Below are 22,281 nucleotides of genomic sequence, written 5' to 3' on the forward strand. Positions count from 1 at the left end.
CTGGGGAACAGAGAGAGGGCCTCAGGGAGCCGGTGGGGAGGGGGATGGGCCGGACCGGGCCGGGGAGGGAGGGGGAGGGAGGGAGAGAGAGGGAGGGAGCGCGGGCGGGGGCGGGGCGGGACCGAGGGGCGGGGCCCTGCCCACGTGACCCAGCGTCCCCGTGAGCGGGCTGTGGAGTGCGCGCCGGCTCACTGGGGTGCTGAGTGCTTGGTGCTGCGGAGGCCCGTGGGTGTCTGTCCGCTTGTGGTGTCTGCTCTCTCCCCATTGGCTTCGCCCTAGTATCCTGGCTGGGTATCTTTGGACGCGTCCAAACCTTACTTTGCCCGGATGACATACTGGGGATACGTCCCTGGGAAGAGGACAGAAGGGAAGATAGGCAAAAGCATTTGGCAAGGTGCTTGTCACATAGTGTGTAATAATATCGTTATTTGCATCCGATAGTCACCTTGGTAATAAAGATAGCAGCCGCCTTTGGTATTCTTTATGACGATCCTGGTTTTTCCCATTGTCACCAGCACCCTATTAAACTCCATAGGGGCTCAAAAAATGTACTTCTTGAGTGAGCAAGTGAATGTGGCCTCTCGGCTCTACTCAAATACAGAGAAACCATCACTGGACTTCCAGGCCTGGATTTGGATTCACTCTTATAAACAGCTTCGTCATTTTCTTTTCCTTTTGGAATTCAGCTTTAGAAGATGAGCAGATGGAATGTTAGCTGAACAGCCCAGTCATTTTAGTCCCATATAAGAAAGGGAGTCAGGGACTATAATTCTCCCTAATACCCAGCACACACATGCACTTGGACCGGTTCAGGAGCCGCACCAATCTTTCTCATATCCACATCTACAATGTTTCTAAATTAGAAATCTGATTGTGTCATTCCTCTATTAAAAATGACTTGATGGCTCTTCATTGCTCTTTAAAAAAGAAAGAAAGAAATGAAAAAAACCAAATAGGCAGGCAGAGGTCTGAAGCCAAGAAAAGGAAAGTCCCTACGACTAAATCTCCAATTAAGGCCCACCCAAAAGCCCAAAGTGAAGCTGTGGTTCTGGTGGTAGAGCTCTAGTCTTGAGCAAAAAGGCTAAGTGAAGCACAAGGTCCTGAGTTCAAGCCTCAGTCCCAGCACACAGACACACACAGACACACAAGGTTTTTGTGTTTGTTTTTTTTTTGTCAGTCATGGAGCCTGAACTCTGGGCCTGAGCACTGTCCCTCAGCTCTTTAGTTCAAGGCTAGTGTTCTACCACTTGAGCCACAGCACCACTTCTGGCTTTTTCTGCTTATGTGGTGCTGAGGAATTGAACCCAGGGCCTCATGCATGCAAGGCAAGCACTCTACCACTGACCACAGCCCCTACCCCCCCCCCAACACACACACACACACACACGGGTTTTTAGGGCTAATATCTTTTGACTTTTTTTTTTTTTTTTGCTGGTCCTGGGCTTGACCTCAGGGCCTGAGCTCTGTCCCTGAGCCTCTCTGTGCTCAAAGCTAGGGCTCTATATCTTGAGCCACTGCACCACTTCCAGCTTGTTCTGTTTATGTGGTAGTGAGGAACTGAACCCAGGGCTTCATGCATGCTATGTAAGCACTCTACCACTAAGCCACATTCCCAGCCCCCTCCTTTTCTTTTTAAAATAATGTGTATAACAGTCCTGGGACTTGAACTCAAGGCCTGGTTGCTGTCCCTGAGCTTCTTTGCTAGGCTAATAATGCTCTACCACTTGAGCATGGATCCATTTCTAGCTGTTTTGATGCTTGACAGAGTTTCATGGACTTTCTTGCTTGGGCTGGTTCTGAACCTCAATTCTCAGATCTCAGTCTCCTGAATATCTAGGATTACAGGGGTTAACCTCACACCCAGCTGAAAATAACTTTTTAATCAGCTCATATTAATCATACAAAAATGGATTTCATTTTTTTAATTTATTTTTGTCAGACATGGGGCTGAAACTCAGGGCCTGGGGTGCTGTCCCTGAGCCTTTTTCCTCAAGGCTAGTGCTCTATCACTTTGAGCCACAGCTCCCCTTCCAGCTTTTTTTTGTTTTTTGTTTTTGTGTGTTTTGTTGTTGTTGTTTATGCTGTTTTTGGGGGGCTTGACATCAGGGCTTGGGTGCTGTGCCCTGAATCTCTTTGTGCTCAAAGCTAGCATTCTACCACTTGAGCCACAGCACCACTTCTGGCTTTTTCTGAGTCATTTATTGGAGATAAGAGTCTCAGGAACATTTTTTCCTGGCTGCCTTTGAGACACCATCTTCAGATCTCAGTCTCCAGAGTAGCTAGGATTACAGTTGTGAGCCACCGGTGCCCAGATCGCTTCTAGCTTTTTGATGGTTAATTGGAGATGAGAATCTCAGATTTTCTTGCCTAAGCTGACTTCCAACTGTGATGCTTATATCTCAGCCTCCTGAGTGGCTAAGATATAGGCATGAGCCACTAACACTGGACACCAATTGCCTTTGAATGTATCTTCTTTAAGCACTGAAAACAAACTAACATATTCTATAGTAGACATAGACTCTATTCTGTCACCTCATGTCAGATTGAGAGTTATGCAAGTAGTTAGCTCTTTATCTTTCCATTTCTTTCTTTCTCTTTCTTTTTTGTTGACTGTACAGGGACTTAAATGTTTGGTTTAGAATATTTTCATGGCTTGTGTTTTCTGTCCTTAATAGATTGTAAATTCCCCCATGAAAGCGCATTGTAATATTATCACTTGGAATGTAACTTAAGATTTTTATACTTCAGGTGCCTTATTTGCAAAATTCAGATAATAAGAGCTCCTATCTTGTAAGGTTGTTTATAGAAGTGAATTCATCAATATGTGTAAATGTTCAGAAGCATACTCACTATATCCTCAGTAAGCAACAGATTAACAGAGGTTTGGATGAGGCTGATTCATATAACGTTTTGATTAAGAAAAGCAAATGGTCCTAAAACATCCAGAATTATTCTGGATTCTGACTGAGATAAAGGAAAAGTAAATCAAGGTCCAGTGCCAGTTGTTCCTACCTATAATCCTAGCTAATCAGACAACACTTCCAGACTCTTATTTCCAATTAACTTGCAAAAGGCTGAAAGTAGAAGTATCCCTCAAGTAGTAGAACTCCAACCTTGAGCAGAAAAACTAAAACAAGAGCACAAGATCCTGAATACACACAAGATCCCAGAACATACTCTCTTACACACATACATACACATGCGTGTGCATACATACACACATAAAAGAAAAAATCAAGTTCATTGTCATTTGATAAGAACAGTTTAATTGGCACTTAGAAAAATGTCTACTTTTATTTGTAAGTCTAAATGGGCTAAGATTAATAGTGAATGCTTAAATAATGTCTTTGGAAAACACACAAATAGAGTAGGGGGAAGAAGGGAGAAAGAACAAAACTACCTACATAGGATCAGTCTTTTTTCTTTTTCTCTAGTCCTGGGGCTTGAACTCAGGGCCTGGGTGCTGTCCCTGAGCTTCTTTTGCTTAAGGCTAGCGCTCTACCACTCAAGCCATAACACCACTTCCTGCTTTTTCTGAGTAGTTTACTAGAGATAAGAGTCGCACAGCCTTTCCTGCCTGGGCTGGCTTCAAACCACAATTCTCAAATCTCAGCCTTTTGAGTAGCTAGGATTAAAGACATGAGCCACCAGTGCCTGGCTCAGATCAGTCTTTTGATATCTGCAGGGTTCCTCATAACAGGGTAGAAGTTCCTCACGGACAGGTCACCGCATTTAGTTGGGTGAGTTGTGCCTTACAGATGGTGTTACTTCCTAGGTACCACTCGAAGCAAACCTTGTATGTATAACCAACAGGTGGCAGTAAAGTGCTCTGTTAGAGTATCACCTAGTAATTTTCAGACAAATGGAAGGGACCTCTTTTGAAAAGGGAGCTTTTCTCCTCTGCATTAATGCTTAATTCAGACAAACAATGGCTTTTTCTTTAGGAAGAATGCCTTGGAAAAATGAAACAAATAGGAGGATACATGATTTAAGACAAACCAAAAGAAAAAAATTAAGGACAGTATCAAGAAGTGACCAAAAACAGGTGGGCTGGTCTTCTTAGTATTTTAAACTGATTTTTTTTTCAAAAACTTTCTTGAGATTTCAAAATGTTTTAATATTATATAACACTAAAGACATAAAGGTGCACAAATTGTAAGTGTGAAAATCCTGATGCCTGATGAATTTTCATCAAATGAACACAGATGTCTGATCAGCCTCCAAATCAAAAAATAGACAAGGTGAGTGCTGTAGCTAAGAGACAGAGCGGCCCTGGACTGCATCCCTAGTACTGTAGAAGAGAGAAGGGAATGCGAGGGGGATGAGTCACTGGCAGCAAGCTTCATTTTTACTTTTTAAATAAAATGTCAGTATACAGAAGAGAATGGTGGGCTATGCAAAGTATTGATACAATTTGAGGCATGGATTACTCGCTGTATATTTATGAGACATTTGGATAATTGTTTCATTATTCCCTCTATGATGAATACTATGGAGCTATTGTGACAACTGCCTTAATTATCTGTGTCCTGATTGCTTTTTTTGTTTGTTCTGTATTTTGTCGATCTTGGGGCTTGAACTCAGGGCCTACATGCTGTCCCTGAGCTTTTCTGCTCAAGGCTAGTGCTCTACCACCACAACTTCACATCTAGTTTTCTGGTGGCTACTTGGAGATAAGAGTCTCATGAACTTTGTTGCCTAGGATGGCTTCAAACTGCAGTCCTCAGATCTCAACCTCCTGAGTAGCTAGGATTACAGGTGTGAGCCACCAGTGCCCAGTGTTTGTTTTTGTTTTGATGGTGCTAGGAATCCAAGCCAGAGCCTGGCATACTAGCAAAGTGGTCTACCACTGTTACATTCCCGTCCATGTGTCTCCTAATATCTTTTATGTTTGACTCTCCCTGTAAATTGCAAATGTGATCAGTGCTGAATTCCAGTACCTGGAATATAATGGATGAGTACATGCATACATGAATAATAAAAGGTATAACAGGTCTTTGTCTGGTGATAATATGCAAAATATACTTTATAACAGTGTACCTAGCAGTTGTGGAACTGGTTAAGAGTAGAGATTATGGAGCTGGACATCCTGAAACTGAACCCAAATCCTTCTACTTAATAGATGAGAAACTTTGCACATTACTTAACTACTTTTTGCCTTTTCCCATCTGTGAAATGAAGCTGGCTCAAGTCTGTAATTCTAGCTACTCAGGAGGCTGAGATCTGAGGATAACAGTTCAAAAATAGCCCAGGAAGGTAATCCAGGGGGTTCTTATCTCTCATTAGACAGCAAAAAGCTGGAAGTAGAGATATGGCTCAAGTGGTAGAGTGCCATACTTGAGCAAAAGAGAGAGGGTGCCATACTTGAGCTAAGAGAGAGGGTGCACAGGGCATGAGTTCAAGTCTGAAATCTGTACACGCATGCACGTGCACACACATACACACACACTAAGATAAATAAATAATAAAAATAAAGATTGCACCTGTTAAGTGCTTAAAATAGAGCCTAACATAATATATGCTATCTACAATAATAACTATTATTCCCAGTGCAAGTTTTGGATATATAAATCCTACAAATTTAGCTGTCTCTAGAGTCAGAGCTTTTGTGTACAGGATGAGCCAAGATTTCCTCTCCCACTCCCACTCCCAATGCAGTGAAATATAAATCAGACCAGAGCCATGGTTAAGCAATATTCTTTCTTTAATTCCCCTTCGCAAATGGAAGCCCCTGAGCTGGCCCCACCCCCACCCCTACCCCAACCCTGGGGACCCTTAGATGCAAGGTCCCTGCCTTATCCTGATGGTAAGAGAGGGTTCCTACCTCCCTATGATGGTCCGTTTAAAAAATCCTAGTCACTTAAGAAATGAGGCTGGGGACAGGAGAAGGGATCTGGAAGACAAGGCCCAGGTCAGACCAGTCTGGAGATGTTGGGGGTAATGAGAACCTTGAGAAGGGTTTGCAAGCACATCCCTAAGCTCAGGGCCAGCATGGCTGAGAGAAGAGGACAGATAGACAGACAAGACAGAAAAACAGACAGACAGATAGGCAGGCAGTCCAGTTCCTCAAGGTCCTGCCTGCATGGTCATGGACACTGATGTTCACCACCATTACCACTACCACAGGCCTCCCGATGGTGAATTTTCCAGTTACTCTGGGATTAGGGTTTGCTAAGCATCCCCTCTAGCCCCTGATTTGGGACATCCCTGGGATCCCCCTGAGACCAAACCTGGGAGAGAGAGGGACTCTGGGAACATGCAAAGGGGGGGAGCAGAGACCCCACCCCACCCTGCTGCTCTACAGGATGGTGGCTCCAGCTGCATCTGGGCTCCGAGGGTCCTTCACACCAATGATGAAGTTGTTGGTTCTCCGGCTGCCATGGACCCAGGATAGGACATCTACCTTCTCCACGTGGTGACCTCTGGCTTCCAGGAACTCAATCTCTTCCTCTGTGAATTCACCTGAAAACAAACCCCCAATGTACACACATTTACAGTATACACAGCACTGGCTCAGGAGTCCTATAGTTAAATTTGAGTCCTGACCCTGGCTGCTTGACCTGGGGCAAACTGCTTTACTTCTCTGGGCCTCAGATATTCATGTTTAAAATGGGTATTATAAGAAAATCTACTACTTAAAAGAGGTAGTGCCCAGAAAGTACTGAGCTCAGAGCCTTGCATACAGTGATAAATAATGTACAGTCATTCTGTGTCTGTGTGCATACACACACACACACACACACACACTAATACTAGGGCTTAAACTCAGGGGCTTATATTCATTTAGCTTTTTCATTCAAGCTGGTGCTCTACCACTTGAGCCACTTTTGGCTTTTTGCTGGTTAATGGGAGATAAGTTTCTGATTGTCAACTCAGGTTGGCTTAGAATTTCAGGCCTCAAGCCGGGCGCTGGTGGCTTACGCCTGTAATCCTAGCTACTCAGGAGGCTGAGATCTGAGGATCGCGGTTCAAAGCCAGCCCGGGCAGGAGAGTCGGTGAGACTCCTATCTCCAATAAACCACCAGAAAACCGGAAGTGGCGCTGTAGCTCAAGTGGTAGAGTTCTCGCCTTGAGCTGAAGAGCTGAGGGACAGCGCCCAGGCCCAGAGTTCAGGCCCGACGACCGACAAAAAAAAAGAATTTCAGGCCTCAAATCTTAGCCTCCTGAGTAGCTAGGGTTATAGGCATGAGCCACTGGTACGTGGCTACAGCTATTCTTTTTTTTTTTTTTTGGGTCCGGTTGTGGGGCCTGAACTCTAGGCCTGGGCGTTGTCCCTCAGCTCTTCAGCTCAAGGCTAGCGCTCTACCACTTGAGCCATAGCACCACTTCTGGCTTTTTTATTTTTGCTTATGTGGTGCTGAGGAATCGAACCCAGGGCCTCAGGCATGCAAGGCAAAACGCTCTACCACTGAGCTACCTTCCCAGCCCTGGCTACAGCTATTCTTAATATTAGAAAAGATACTTGGGGGTCTTCATCCCTACCCTCCTAGGCTAAATTGCCATCATTATGTGCTAGGATTGCTGCATTACCCACTAACTGATTTTCCTGCTTCCAGTTTTGCCTTCCTTACAGCCTCTTCCACAGTCGCCAAGGCGATCCTTCAAAACCAGTTGTCAGACTTCCTCACTTTTCCCACTCAAAATTCTCCAACAATTTCCATGAATCTTAGAACAAAATTCAGTCTTATCCAGGTTTCAACATCATCGGGTTCTCACTCCCTCTCTAAATTCTTCTCCTCAGTTTCTTCTATTCTCCACTATATTTAACTCAGTTCCAGCCATGCTGGCCTCCTTGCTGTCCTCAAGTAGGCCAAACATATTCCTACTTCAGATCCTTTACACTTGCCATCCTTTCTTCCTGACCTTCTTCTCCTCCCTCACTCCTCTCCCTCCCCACCCTCCCCCTCCTTTCCCCCCTCCTCCTCCTTCCCCTTCCTCCCTTCCCCTCCTCCTGCTTTTCTTCTTCCTCCTCCTCTTCCTCCTTCTTTTGTGGTTCTGGGATTTGAACTCAGGCCCTTGCTCTTACTAAGCAGGTACTCTACCACTTTCGTTATTCTACCAATCATAGTGCTTCCCTTGATAGCCACATAGCTGGCTCACACACTTCATTCTAGTCTTTGATCAAGTCATCTCTATTATCTAGAATAGTAGCCCATGCCATCTTTATCTTGATTTTTTTGTTGTTGTTGCTGGTTGATGGTGATGGTGTGTTTATTACTCAAGGCTAGAGCTCTACCACTTTGATCCACAGTGCTACTTCTGTTTTACTAGTGGTAAATTGAAGATAAGAGTCTCATGGACTTTCTTGCCCAGGCTAGCTTTGAACTGTGATCTTCAAATCTCAGCTAGGATTACAGGCATGAGACACCAGTACCCAGAAGCTTTATTTTCTTTTTAAAGTACTCACAATTACTGGTTTATTGATTGTGCCCTCCTCCCTATATTGTAAGGGTTTGTGAATGTGAGTGTGTGCTGATCCTACGGCTTGAACTCAGAGCCTGGGCACTGTCCCTGAGCATTTTTTGCTCAAGGCTAACACTCTACCACTTGCACCACAGCTCCATTTTTGGATTTTTGCTGATTAATTGGAGATTAGAGTCTCACTGACTTGTCTGCTAGGGCTGGCTTCGAACCGTGATCGCTGTCAGATTGCAGCCTCCTGAGTCTACAGGATTACAAACAGCCACCAGTGCATGGTTTGTTAGTTTTTTTTTAAGGCAGAATGGTCTTGTTCGCTATTGTTCCCATTGCCTAAGTTGGTTCATAGTAAAAAGTCAAGCAGATATTTGCTATATGGTTGAACCCCTACTTCTTGCATAAGTTCAGGTTTTCATCATCCCTTGCCCAGGCCAGATTCCTGCTGCTTCTCATTTCCTGGACTTGAATTATCCTCCCTTCAATCCACCTCCCCTACGTAAAGCATAAATAGGTCATACATTTCCCCTGCTCAACTGGTTGAAGTCCATACTTCTTAACATTGTCCTTCATGAAAAGCCTTGTTAACTTAACCGCCCACTGCTCCTCATAAACATCTGATCTTTTCATTGTTCCAAACAGGATGATTTCAGGCAATTCTTGAGATAAAGAAACATTATTGAACAGCATTAAATCATCAAGTTAAAAAATGAATTCCCGGGCTGGGAAGGTGGCTCAGTGGTAGAACGCATGCCTTGCATGCCAGAGGCCCTGGGTTCGATTCCTCAGCACCATATAAGCAAAAAGAAAAAAGCCGGAAGTGGCGCTGTGGCTCAAGTGGTAGAGCGCTAGTCTTGAGCTGAAGAGCTGAGGGACAGTGCCCAGGCCCAGAGTTCAGGCCCCATGACCGGACCCAAAAAAAAAAAAGTATTCCCTTCATGGTTCACTTTTAGTCCTTTAGATTATCCTTTAGTAGAAAAAGCAGGCCTTGGAGCCTTCTGAAGACAACAATAGCTAACTAAAACCTAAACATGTCTGATTTAAAAAAATATCTATCATCTATTTGTGAAAAATGATGCCAATTTTCCATTTGTGATTATGTTAGTTTACTTTAAAAACAGATGTAGGTGCTGGGTGCCAGTAGTTCACACCTATAATTTTAGCTACTCCTGAGGCTGAGATCTGAGAATTGAGGTTCAGAGCCAGCCCAGGCAGAAAAATCCATGAGACTCTCACCTCCTAATAACCAGCAAAAAAAGGGCTGGGAAGTTGGCTCAGTGGTAGAGCGCTTGCCTTGAATGCCTGAGTCCCTGGGTTTGATTCCTCAGTACCACATAAGCAAAAAGAAAAAAAAATAACCAGCAAAAAGCTGAAAGTAGAGACATAGCTCAAGTGGTAGAGTGCTAACTGTGAGAAAACAAAAGATCAACAAAACAACAACAACAAACAAGTACATAAAGCCTAAAGTTCAAGCCCCAGTACCAACAAGAACAGCAACAAAAGTAGATTAAAAAAAAATCCAAGCCAGGTGCTGGTGGCTCACGCCTGTAATCCTAGCTATTCAGGAGGCTGAGATCTGAGGACCATGGTTCAAAGCCAGCCCAAGCAGGAAAGTAAGTCCCTGAGACTCTTATCTCCAATAAACCACCAGAAAACCCAAAGTGACTCTATGGCTGAAGAGGTAGAGTGCTTACCTTGAGCTGAAGACAGCACCCAGGCCCAGAGTTCAAGCCCCACAACCGACCAAAAAAAAAAAAAAAATCCATCAGCTGGGCACTGGTGGCTCACACCTGTAATCCTAGCTTCTCAGGAAGCTGAGATATGAGGGTTGAAGTTTGAAGCCAGCCTGAACAGGAAAGGCCCATGAGACGTTAATCTCCAATTGACCACTAAAAACCTGGAAGTGGAGCTGTGGCTCAAGTGGTAGAGTGCTATCTTTGAGCAAAAAAAAAAAAAAAAAGCTCAGAGACAGGGCCCAGGACCAGCATTCAAGCCCCAGTTCCAATAGACACAGACATACATACAAATCCATTTATAGGAGCTAGGATTGTGGATTAGTGGTAGAGTGCTTGCCTAGAATGCATGAAGCTCTGGGTTCGATTCCTCAGTGCCACATAAACAGAAAAGGCCAGAAGTGGTGCTGTGGCTCAAGTGGTAGAGTGCTAGCCTTGAGCAAGAGAAGCCCAGGGATAGTGCACAGGTCCTGAATTCAAGCCTCAGGACTGGCAAAAAAAAATCCATTTATAGAGATACATTATGTAAATGACATTGTAGATGGTATGTAAATGTGGTACTAAGGTGCTCAGTAAATGCCTAAGTTTGGGAAACAAACTTCTTGGCTGCTGGCTACTCTTTGAGCCATTCTTTCTGGGTATGTCCCAAAGCTGTTCCTTTCATCCAGAATTCCATTTAGCTCTACCTGTCAAATTCCAGTTCCTATTTCAAGGCCTAGCCAGTCAGTACTTCCTCCATGAAGTCTCTCAAGGCCTCAGTTGGATGAACTTTCTCTTCATCAGGTCCTCATTCTTCCTATCTTCTAACTGTGAGCCTCTCAAGGGAGGGCTAGGAAGAGCTAACCTAAGAAACAGCATGTCACCTCACATCCAAAAGATGATAGCAGGTATGTGTTAGGCAAAGGTTCATTTTAGACAGCTGACAGGTGTGACTATGGAGAAGCTAGGTTTGTGCTTCTCATATGTTCAGTTCATCCAAGAGACATCAAAGGCCATGCAAGAAAGCATTGAGTTTTTGCTGGCAACCAAGATACTGTCATTTACTGATTGACCTTTGACAAGTTTATAAACTTAGTGAGATTTTTGTTTTTGGTGTCTGTGTCTATGTGTGCCAGTAGTGGGGCTTGAACTCAGAGTCTGGGCTCTGTCCCTGAGCTCTTCCCCCTCAAAGTGATGTTCTACCATTTGAGCCATACCTCCACTTCTGGCTTTTTGCCGGTTCATTGGAGATAAGAGTCTCATGGATTTTCCTGGCAAAGATAGCTTTGAATTTTATCCTTAGTTCTCAGCCTTGTGAGTAGAATACTCAATTTTTTTTTTCAGTCCTGGGGCTTGAATTCAGGGCCTGGGTGCTGCCCCTGAGCCTCTTTGTGTTCAAGGCTAGTGCTCTATCACTTAAGCCTCAGAGCTACTTCCAGCTTTTTTTTTTTTTTAGTAGTTTTTTGGGATAAAAGTCTCATGGACAAGCCAGGCACCAGTGGCTCCCGCCTGTAATCCTAGATACTCAGGAGGCTGAGATCTGAAGATCGCAGTTCAAAGCCAGCCTGGACAGGAAAGGCCGTGAAACTCTTCAGTTTTTGTTGTTGTTATTGTTGCTGTTTGTCAGTCATGGGGCTTGAACTCTGGGTCTGGGTGCTGTCTCTGAGCTCTTCGGTTCAAGGCAAGCACTCTACCACTTGAGCCACAGTGCCACGTCCAGTTTTCTGGGGATTAATTGGAGATAAGTCTCACGGTCTTTCCTGCCCAGGCTGGCTTTGAACCATGATCCTCAAATCTCAGCCTCCTGAGTAGCTAGGATTATAGGTGTGAGCTGCCAGCACCCATGTATGAAACTTTTATCTCCAATAAAAACCACCAGAAAACTGGAAGTGGTACTGTGGCTCAAGTGGTAGAGCACTAGCTTTGAGCTGAAGAGCTAAGGGACAGAGCTCAAGCCCCATGACTTTCTAGCCTGGGCTGGCTTCAAATTGTGATCTTCAGATCTCAGCTTCCTGAGTAGATATAGGTGTGAGCCACTGGTGCCTGGCTGACTCAATTTATCAATCAGCAAAATGGTGATAACACTGATCAGGCAAAGACTGTGTCTCAATTCTGTATCCCGTTTGGACTAGCATAGCATATTGTTGTAATAAAAACTCGTTACATGATCTGGGAATGTGGCTTAGCGGTAGAATGCTTGCCTAGCATGCATAAGGCCCTGGGTTTGATTCTTGGTACCACATAAACTAAAAAATAAATAAAAGAAATAAAACTTAAAAAGAATTCCTTACAGGTACACACATACTTTCCTATTTACAAAATGAAGCTGTGTCCAAAATTAAATCCCTGTTCCTATAAGGGCCATGATCTGGCCCATGTTTGTCTTTCTAATCTCCTCTCATCCCTTTCATTCCTCAAAAACATCAAGCCCCATCCTGTGAGTTCTTTGCACTTGTTCCCTTAGTCTATAAAGCTCTGCCCCAGTTCTCTGCATGATGGGCATTTTCTGACTCTTCAGATCTCTTCTTAGAAGCTACTAAAGAGAAGCTTTCCCTGATCATAGTCAGTTCTATTGCATCATTCTGCTTTAAAGCTCAACCAAGAATTTATTTTTCTAGCTCATATTTCTTTATTTTCCTGCCTACCTGTACATGCAGTATTCCAGTTCCTAGGATGATGGCTGGCACACAGTACATGTTCAATACAAACTTGAATGGACGGAGGTTTGTAGAGTGAAAAACTGTATCTTATTTTACAAATGAGAAAACTGAGGCTCGGAGTTGAGACACAGATTTCTCAAGGCTTTACAAAGCCAAGAAATGGCAAGATGGTTCCAATCTACACATCTTTCATTGTTACAGGGCTTTCATAGTTTGTGAGGAAAAATCTAGCTTAGACCTATGATCCCACCTATGCAGAAGGCATAGGAAGGATTGGGGTGTGAGGCTGGTACAAGCTAAAAGCACAAGACTCTACTTGAAAAATAACTAAAGCACAGGGTTGGGCAGTATGGCTCAAATGATAGAGTGCCTGCTTAATCTAAGACCCTGGAGTTCAAGCCAATGTACTGCCCAAATCTCTCAATTTCTCTCCCCAAACCTGCACTTTCACAAGAAGGATGCTGGTGCTGGTTACGGGCAGAAGGATCCCTGGGAGGAGCTCTTTATCTCCACCTGTCCCTGTGCCCTCCCACAAGAGTCTGCTTTGTACTCACTGTCCACCTGCAGGAGGTTGGACTGTAGGTCTGGGTGCAGACGGCCTCGAGCCAGGCTATCACTAAGGTTCCGGTTCAAGGTCAGGACATTCAGCAGAACCTGTGGGTCACCAAAGAGTAGAAAAATCAAGAGTGATGGTTCAAGACTCCTCAGCATTTCACTCTTGGTTCATGCAGGACAAGGGCTATGAGGGAAGCCATTCCCTGCAAGAACTCATCCCTCCCCATCTCTGGGAAGTAGGTAAGGGGAAAGTCTCCATGGTAACACAAGTAATGACACAAGCACAATGCCCAAGCACAGCACCTTTAGCCAAGGTAGTCAGTCCTTCCTGAGTAGACAGCAAACATGAACTGTGTTCTAAAGATCTGTCTTTAAAATCATCACACCAGCTATGTCATCTGAGCCTCTTGTCCTGGACAACAAGTAGGCCTGTGATGACTGTCCTCATTTCACAGAGGAGGAAACTAAGAGCTAGAGAGGAAAATGATTCACTCCAGAGTTTAGAAAAAGTCAGGGAAGAGGCACCACTGGCACCGATCTCATTTTATCCTAGCCCAGGACTCTCCTTGCCTCTTCTCTGGATAGGATGTATGAGATTAATAACTAGGGATGGTTTAGGGAACAATGTGAGTACTTCTAGCTCAACCGCCTGTCTGTTCTTACTAGCTAAACAAACTTGGCTTCTTTTTTTTTTTTTCTTTTCTGTTGTTGGTTGTGGGGCTTGAACTCAAGGCCTGGATATTGTCCCTGAGCTTTTTTGCTCAGGGCTACTACTGTTCCAGTTTTGTGGGGGTTAATTGGAGATAAGAGTTTCACAGACTTTCCTGTTAGACTGGCTTTGAATGGCAATCCTCAGATCTCAGCCTCCTGAGTGGCTGGGATTATAGATGTGAGCCACTGGCACCCAGCTCAACATAACTTCTTAACCTCTTGGAACTTCAGTTTCCTCATCTATCCAATAGAAATAAGCATTCTTCCCTGTGGAGGGTGGGTGGGAGGGGGCTAATAGGTTTAACACCTGTTACAATGCCACACATACAACATGAACTCTATAAGCTGCTGTGATGACTTCCATTTTGTAGATGAAGCTACTAAGATTCAGAGAGATCAAGTGAATTCCCCAGATCACACATTTGGAAATTGGGCTAAAACCATGCGGGGGAGGGGGGGAGTGTCTTCATTATAACATTATTGTACCACCTGCCAAAATAGTTGCCAGGTACATATATTAGATGTTCAAGACATTCATGGAACCACCCTGAGACAAGGGGGAGAGTGGTAAGTCCTTTCTTTCAAAACCAGACCCAAAGGGGCTGGGAAGGTGGCTCAGCGGTAGTGTGCTTGCCTCACATGCATGAGGCCCTGAGTTCGATTCCTCAGCACCACATAAACAGAAAAGGCCGGAAGTGGCACTGAGGCTCAGGTGGTAGAGTAAAGAGCTCAGGAACAGTGCCCAGGCCGAGAGTTCAAGCCCCACGACCAACACAACAACAACAAAAATACAGAGGATATTCTATTTAGATGCAGTGTAGAGAAATGTGGGCAGAATATAGGCAACCAAGATGCTATATTACTTTTCAGTTCTACTTGTTTTGCAATTCCCTCTGAATCCTGGGGAAACAGGATAAGAAGCTCAATCCAGTCCATGTGTGCTCAAGACTAGTGTGGCCCAAAGCATCACAGCTCATGTGTTTCCATGTTTCCATGTAAGGGATACAAAAGCAAGTCAGATACGAGGGACTACTGCAGCACAGGCCACAGCTTGGCTCCTAGCTGCAAAAGGCCCGTGATGGAGGAAACCTCACCTGGGTCAGGCCACTGAGACCCCGGGCAGCTCCGTTGGCTCCCAAGGCGAGGTAGGTTCCACAGAGCCCTTCTGCTGGTCGGACCACAGTGGGTAGCAGGAAAGACAGCGGCCGCTTTCCTGGCTGCACTGAGTTCTCCTGTTGCCAGAAAGCAGATATGGCAAGGAGGTTATAGAGTAGGGCAAGACAGGGAAAAGACCACCACACCACCCTCCCCACACTTTTCTCTCATCTACATCAACCTCAGGACCAGTTCCAGGTGATGGGGGGGGGGGAGGGTGACAATAGTCACATCCTAGGCAACTCTGTGGTGACTGTGAAATGGGGAAGGACCTTGGAAGAGTGATACAAGGGCACAGTGATGAGTGGACTCATTGAGTTATGAGGCTGCTGCTATGGATGGAGGGGGAAAGGACTAAGAAATGGAGAAGAACAGTAGAATCTCCACTGCATCGTCTCTATGAGACCTTGATTTACAGGGACTTCAGATACAGGGTATAAAAGTGCTTGTCTCCTACAAAATAATCCTTAATAGCTGGCTGGTGGTGGCTCACACCTGTAATCCTAGCTACTCAGGAGCCTGAAATCTGAGGACAGTAGTTCGATGCCAGCCTGGGCAGGACAGTCCCTGAGAACCTTATCTCCAATTAAAAGCCAGAAGTAGAGCTGTGGCTCAAGTGGTAAAGCATTAGCCTTGAGCACAAAAGCTAATGGACAGTGTTCAAGTCCCAGGACCAGAGGGGGAAAAATCCTTAGTTCCTTCTCTTTGGTCCCTTTTGTCCCTCTTGTATGCCCAACCCATCAGTTCAACATCATGTACTCAGACCACAAGTGCTAGAAAGAACCCAGAGCATCAATGAGGACAATACCCTCATTGAACAGGTAAAACAGCTGAGGTTCAGAGAGGGGCAAGACTTTCCCTGGGTCACAGAGTAAGGTAGTGACAGAATGGGACAGAGGTTTTTCACACCCCACCAGGCTGCATGCTCCACACATGTCAGGGCTAGGGATAAAATGGACATCTTATTTTCTCACGACTGAAGTTCCTGGAGCAAATAAGGAAGGGGCAGCCATTACAGCCTTACCTCCTTCTTAGCCTCTGGGTTCCCTAAGGAGAAAGAGAAGCAAGATCTCACCAGGCTGGGTGCAGAGTGGTTAGCAGTCCTGTTGGGCCAAGAGAAGTCCAGCATTTGACTGTTGAGCAGGATCCCAGAGGGAGTGATGAGGCCACTGCCAAAGGGCCTGTTCAGGGAGCTGGGGGATGAAGTGGAATAGAGTAAGCCCTGTGGCCACCTTCACCTCTACCCACCTCCTCCCTCCATCTTTCTCCTGGTTCATAGGATCTCGTGTTCCAAGTTCTAAGCCTGAGCTGGCATACCTGACCATGGCCACAATAAAGTCATCAGGACCCATAATCAGCACCTGGGCAGCTGTGGGAGCCCCATCCAGCTCATAGACAGGCAGGAGAGGGGCAGGAGCTGCCTGGGAATCATTGATGTGGCCCCGGAGGTAGGCGGCTTCCACCTTGCTGCAAAGACAAGAGGTGGGGGAAGAGCACACATCAAACTCTCATTACACTCCTACCTGTAATGTTTGTTTTTGTAATTATTTGATTAAATATGTCCTCCCCCCATTGGACTATAAGGCCTATGAAGAGAGAAGCTCACTTATTGCTAACACATAGGAAACACCCAGGAAATAACTGTGGAACTGAGTCAATTTATTTAGATGTTATTCCAACTGTTTTTTTTTTCTAGAAGCAGCTTTTAATTTAACGTTTAAATCATGAGTCATTTTGTTACTTGGCTTTATTCAATCCTTTTTATGAAAGTGCCTGATGCACTTCAGATGCCATGAAAATTTGTTTTGAATAGATGAACTGGATTAATTTAACTTAATGTTTGTAGTCTAAAACGAACATGAGTTTAGCTGGAGTTGGGTGCCGGTAGCTCATACTTATAACCCTAGCTACTCAGGAGGCTGGATCTAAGGATCTCGGTTTGAGGTCAGCCATTCAAGAAAGTTCATGAGATTCTTATTGCCAATTAACCAGCAAAAAGCTGAAAGTAGAGTTGTGGCTTAAGTGTCAGAACACTAGCCTTGTGCAAAAGGAGCAGAGCCTAGACCATGAAAAAGAGTTTAGTTGGTGCACCAGATGTCTGCGGCTCACACCTGCAATCCTAAATACTTAGGAGGCTAAGATCTGAGGATAGAGGTTTGAAGCCAACTGGGGCAGAAAAGTCTGAGACTTTATCTCCAATTAACTAGCAAAATACTGTACTGGAAGTGCCAGCAATCTACCACTTGAACGACACCACCATTTACAGCTTTTTGCTGGGTAATTGGAAATAAGACTTTCTCAAATTTGTCTGCCCAGGTTGGCTTTAAATTTTGATCTTTAGGTCTCCACTTCTGAGTAGCTAGGATTACAAGCCTGAGCCACCAGTGCCTAGCCTCAAGGTGACTGTGTTTATTGCTCTTAGGCTTTCTTTTTCCACTCAACAGGTAGGAATAGATACATCCATATTAACTTAGTGCTGGCTGAGACAGTGGTCTGTTGACAGAGAATCCCAGGCTTACATTGTGCGTTAGGGTTCAGCTGAAATAGACCTGGGATTCACCAGCTTCTTACATGATCCTCTCATTCCCCACACACACCACTATAACCGTGACCCTCACCCTCACCCAGGGCCTTTCCCAGGACCCACCTGAGCATGTCATCCATGCTCTCCGTGATAGTAGAATCATAGACAGGATCTCCCAATCTGCTGGCCAGGGCTAATGCAATCTTCAGGGTCTGTAAATAGAGCAGGGGTGTGGAAGAGGGTGCCAAGCTGACCCCAGCAACCACATTCAGGGGATCTTGTATGCAAAAAAAAAAAAACCCTCAGAGTTATTTTAGTCCAGCCTGAGATAGAACCCCTGATGATGAGGGGTTGGCCTTACCTCTGCCACCCAATGAAGTGCCTGCTCTCGGGGTACCAGGCTGGTGAGATTGAAGCCCTCGAGGATATTGAGAGCACTGATGAGAGCAGGGCCTGTGTGCGGGGGTGGGGGACTGAGAACCAGGTGGCCTGAAAGGACAGGAAATGACCAGATGGCAGGGGAGGGGTCAAGTCATCTTCACATCCCACATCCCATCTACACCTCTCACTGTCACACACAGAGACCACCGTGCTGAACCCCCTCATCAGATGGGAAATTGGAAACACTGAGGTGCAAAGGGAGCCACTCAAGTTCATATGCCAAGTCAAAGATGACTCAGACTCAGAACTCTGGTCTTCAGTTTCCTCTGCCATAGAAGGAAACTGGGGAGTAAGAGGCTGGCAGCTTGCCGAGAGTCACATTTCAGGCCACTGGCAGAGTAGAGACAGGGGACCAAATACCCAGATTCCTGGCTTGCCATGTGCTTGCGCCCCTCTATCCAGGGCCACTGAAGGTCTCATTCAACGTGAAACTTCTTAAAAGCAGCAGCCTTCTCTTCCTACTTTGTTATTAGATGTTTAGACATCAACGAATAACAATGTCTAATGCATATCACTGATATTAACCATTTGACTGATTTAATCCACCTCATTCTATACATGCAGAAACTCACAGAGAGAGGCAACTTGTCCGAAGTTATAGGGGACAAGGGGAGCTCAGAGTACTCAAGATACTGGCATTAAGAGAAGCCAGGCTGGGGAGGGAAAATGGGAAATCAAGTACACATTCAGTGTCCACAGTGGTCAAGGTAACTTCTTCTATCATCTCATCCAGTCCTCATGGGTACTCTAAATGTGGGCACTTCTCTCCCCACTTTTTCTTTTTTTGGTCGGTTGTGGGGCCTGAACTCTGGGCCTGGGTGCTGTCCCTTAGCTCTTCAGCTCAAGGCTAGCATTCTACCACTTGAGCCACAGCACCACTGCCGGCATTTTCTGTTTATGTCGTGTTGAGGAATCAAACCCAGGGACTCATGCATGCAAGGCAAGCGCTCTACCACTGAGCCACCTTCCCAGCGCTGCTCTCCCCATTTTAAGGAGAGAACCAAGGTTTAGAGTGAGAACTGACTTGCTCAAACACTTTAGTTTTACAATTCTTTTTAGGAAGTATTGAATGCTAAAGACAGGGCTCGGACAAAAAGAGTCCAAGTCAAAACCTCTGAGGGTTGGGGTGTATTTGTGAATTTGCTTAGTTATGTGCAAGGTCCTGGATTCAATCCCCGGCACACACACAAAAAGAAAACAACTTGGGGAGGAGGAGGGCAGAAGAAGGAAAAAAAACCTAAAGCTAGAACCCCTACTTCTAAGTCTGAGCCTTTGGTTCGATTTGCCCATCACTTATATTCTAAATGCTTGGGGCTACTTCACAAAGTAGGCTGGATCTGACTTGCTTCAACAGTTGGCTGCTTAGCAGCTCAATGCCTCAGTTTTTCTTCCATGAAATAGGAGTCTGCAGGTCAAAAAGATGTGGCCATGGACTGGGAAGCTTCTCCTGAGTGGGGCCCCTGGGAGCTGGGAGAGAGGTCACCTCTGTACACGCCACACACTGGCTTCTCCACAAGGGCGCTGTAGTTGCTGAAGTCCTCTTCAGTTATGACACCCCCTGCGTGCTGAGCCTAGAGGGGAGAAAATGACCACCCACCGCTGTAAGCATGTGGGCTTGGCCTGTGATATATATCTGGATTACAGCCATATGACCTTAAAAAAAAAAGTGCCTTCTGTAACTACCAACCATCCTGGCCTTTAGGAAGCCTGCCAACCCTACGTACCACAAGAGAGAGAAAGAGGAAACAGTATTTGCCTAGGAAATATAAAAATTGATTTCTTCATATCATTATAATGAAGAAAGCCATTAAAATCCTGGTGATTCAGCTCAATGGTAGAACTGTTGTCTACCCTGAGTTCCAACCACAGCACTGCAAAAAAAAAAAAAAAAGCAAAGGAAGGAAGGAAGGAAAGAAGGAAGAAAAAAGGCAGACAGGCAGGCAAGCAGACAGACAAGAAAGACAGAGAGAAAGAAAGAAAGAAAGGAAAGAAAGAAGAAAGAAAGAGAGAGAGGAGGGGAAGGAAGGAAGGAAAGAAGGAAGGAAAGAAGGAAGAAGGAAAGAAGGAAAGAAAGAGAAAGAAAGGAAAGGAAAGAAAGGAAGAGAAAAGAAGAGATGAGAAAAGGAGAAGAGCAGAGCAAAGCTCTGGTGGGGTGGTTCACGCAACCTGTAATCCTAGCTACTCAGAAGGCTGAGATTAGAGGATTGTGGCTCAAAGCCAGCATATGTAGGAAACTCTATGGGACTCTTACCTTCAATTAACCACCATAAAAGCCATAAAAGCTGTGGCTCAGCAAAAAAGCTTAGGGGCAGTGCCCAGGCCCTGAGTTCAAGCCTCAGGACTGGCAAAAAAAAAAAAAAAAGGCCACTTTAAATGACCCTTAATTGATATAACTGAACAAACTGTTCAGTTTTTTTTTTTTTGCTGGTCCTGGGTTTGTTTGTTTTTTTCTATACCTTTGAATACTTAAATCCTTTGACTTCTTTACCCTTATAGAACTACACATTGAACTGGGCACTGGTAGCTCATGCCTGTAATCCTAGCTACTGAAGAGGCTGAGATCTAAGGATCTTAGTTTGAAGCCAGCTTGGGCAGAAAACCCATGAAAACTCTTACCTCCAATAAACTACTCAGAAAAAGCCAGAAGTGTCTCTCAAGTGGTAGACTGCTAGCTTTGAACAAAACAAACTTATGATAGCTCCCAGGCCCTGAGTTCAAGCCCCAAATTAATCAACTCACATTTATTCATGTATGTATGTATTTTCTTTAAAACTCTGATGGTCTTTGTTAGGATCTCCATTTCCTGTTCCAAATGAGATCAAATGATCCAGGCCTAGCCAATCAGAACTTTTCTTTCTGTGCTATGATGACTGGCTTACTGATAGTCATGAAGACCTTTGATAAGCTACTAAGACACACCTTAAAGCTTTTGCTGGGAGTCCTGGGAATGACAAATGCTCTTTCTTTGGAATAGCTTTTTGGAAGAATGGCCTAAGACTGTCTGGTGGGAGAAGCTATAGAAATGATTTGAGAGAGTAAATCCAAGGGACTGGGAAAGGTGGGGGTGGAGGGGGCAGGGAAGAGACTTGACAATGTGGACCCAGAAGGGCCTAACACTAGCATTCTGGACTCTCTAGGTAAGTCTATGTGGGATGAGATTCTATCACCACATCCTTATTTCCAGAATGAAGTATGGGGCCTGGTACAGAATAGGTTCTCCAGAAATGAATGACACACCTAGATTAATTCTCACAAGTATGTGGCAGAGATTTATATAAACACCTCTACTGCACAGTTGAGAGCACCTCTGAGTTGGTCTACCTATCCTTTTCTTTCCTTTTTTTTTGTCGGTTGGGGCTTGAACTCTGGGCCTAGGTGCTGTCCCTCAATTCTTCAGCTCAAGGCTAGCACTCTACCACTAGAGCCACCTTCCCAGCCCTATCCTTTTCTTTTTAAAAAAATTTTAGGCCAGTGCCAGTGGCTCATGCCTACAATCCCAGCTACTCAGGAGGCTGAGATCTAAGGACCATGGTTCAAAGCCAGCCTGGGCAGGGGAGTCCATGAGACTCTTACCTCCAATTAACCACCAGAAAATGGAAATGGTGTTATGGCTCAAGTAGTAGAGTACTATCCTTGAGCTGAAGAGCCCGGGACAGTGCCCAGGCCCAGAGTTCAAGCCCCACAACTGGCAAATAAATAAATAAATCGTTATTATAAAGGTGATGTACAGAGGAGTTACAGTTACATAAATCAGGTAAAGAGCACCTGTCCCCCTTTCTCTCCCTCTCTCCCAGTTTTTTGCTCCCGTTCTCATCCACTAGTTGTATAGTTAACTTTCAATAGTGTCTAGTGCATTTGTTCACCCTTTGTCCCTCCATTTTTGTGCCCCCTACCCTTTTCTTGAGCATAACTTTTCATTAGGCATTTGGGGCTACTGACCAGAATTCTTAGAATCCATCACTATCTCAGAATAAGTCTCTGGGATTGGGTAGTGACCTCCCCTGTCAATCTCCCCAGTCCTGACAGTTAGTTACCCTGGAAGAAGGTTTTTTGTTTGTTTGTTTGTTTCCCCTCAGTCCTTAGGAAACTGTTCTTAATAACCACTGGT

The 22,281-nt window shown here is 45.0% G+C and overlaps 1 protein-coding gene across 1 annotated transcript in view; it reads right to left on the reverse strand.

The window, feature by feature from the left end:
* Nucleotides 1-5,787: 5,787 nt before the first annotated feature.
* The window catches only part of Ggt7 (gamma-glutamyltransferase 7), a 30,601-nt gene continuing 14,107 nt past the window's right edge, over nucleotides 5,788-22,281 (reverse strand). Inside the window, exons 8-15 of the mRNA XM_013010766.1 lie at nucleotides 19,657-19,744; nucleotides 18,094-18,221; nucleotides 17,856-17,944; nucleotides 16,526-16,675; nucleotides 16,284-16,401; nucleotides 15,148-15,285; nucleotides 13,342-13,441; nucleotides 5,788-6,462 (exon numbers count right to left, since the gene is read on the reverse strand). Of these exons, the coding sequence (XP_012866220.1) occupies nucleotides 6,299-6,462; nucleotides 13,342-13,441; nucleotides 15,148-15,285; nucleotides 16,284-16,401; nucleotides 16,526-16,675; nucleotides 17,856-17,944; nucleotides 18,094-18,221; nucleotides 19,657-19,744 (975 nt within the window). The 3' untranslated portion in view covers nucleotides 5,788-6,298. The remainder of the gene's footprint in view (nucleotides 6,463-13,341; nucleotides 13,442-15,147; nucleotides 15,286-16,283; nucleotides 16,402-16,525; nucleotides 16,676-17,855; nucleotides 17,945-18,093; nucleotides 18,222-19,656; nucleotides 19,745-22,281) is intronic.

This window comes from Dipodomys ordii, unplaced genomic scaffold, assembly GCF_000151885.1.
Source record: "Dipodomys ordii isolate 6190 unplaced genomic scaffold, Dord_2.0 Scaffold13, whole genome shotgun sequence".
In the NCBI taxonomy this organism is placed as follows: domain Eukaryota; kingdom Metazoa; phylum Chordata; class Mammalia; order Rodentia; family Heteromyidae; genus Dipodomys; species Dipodomys ordii.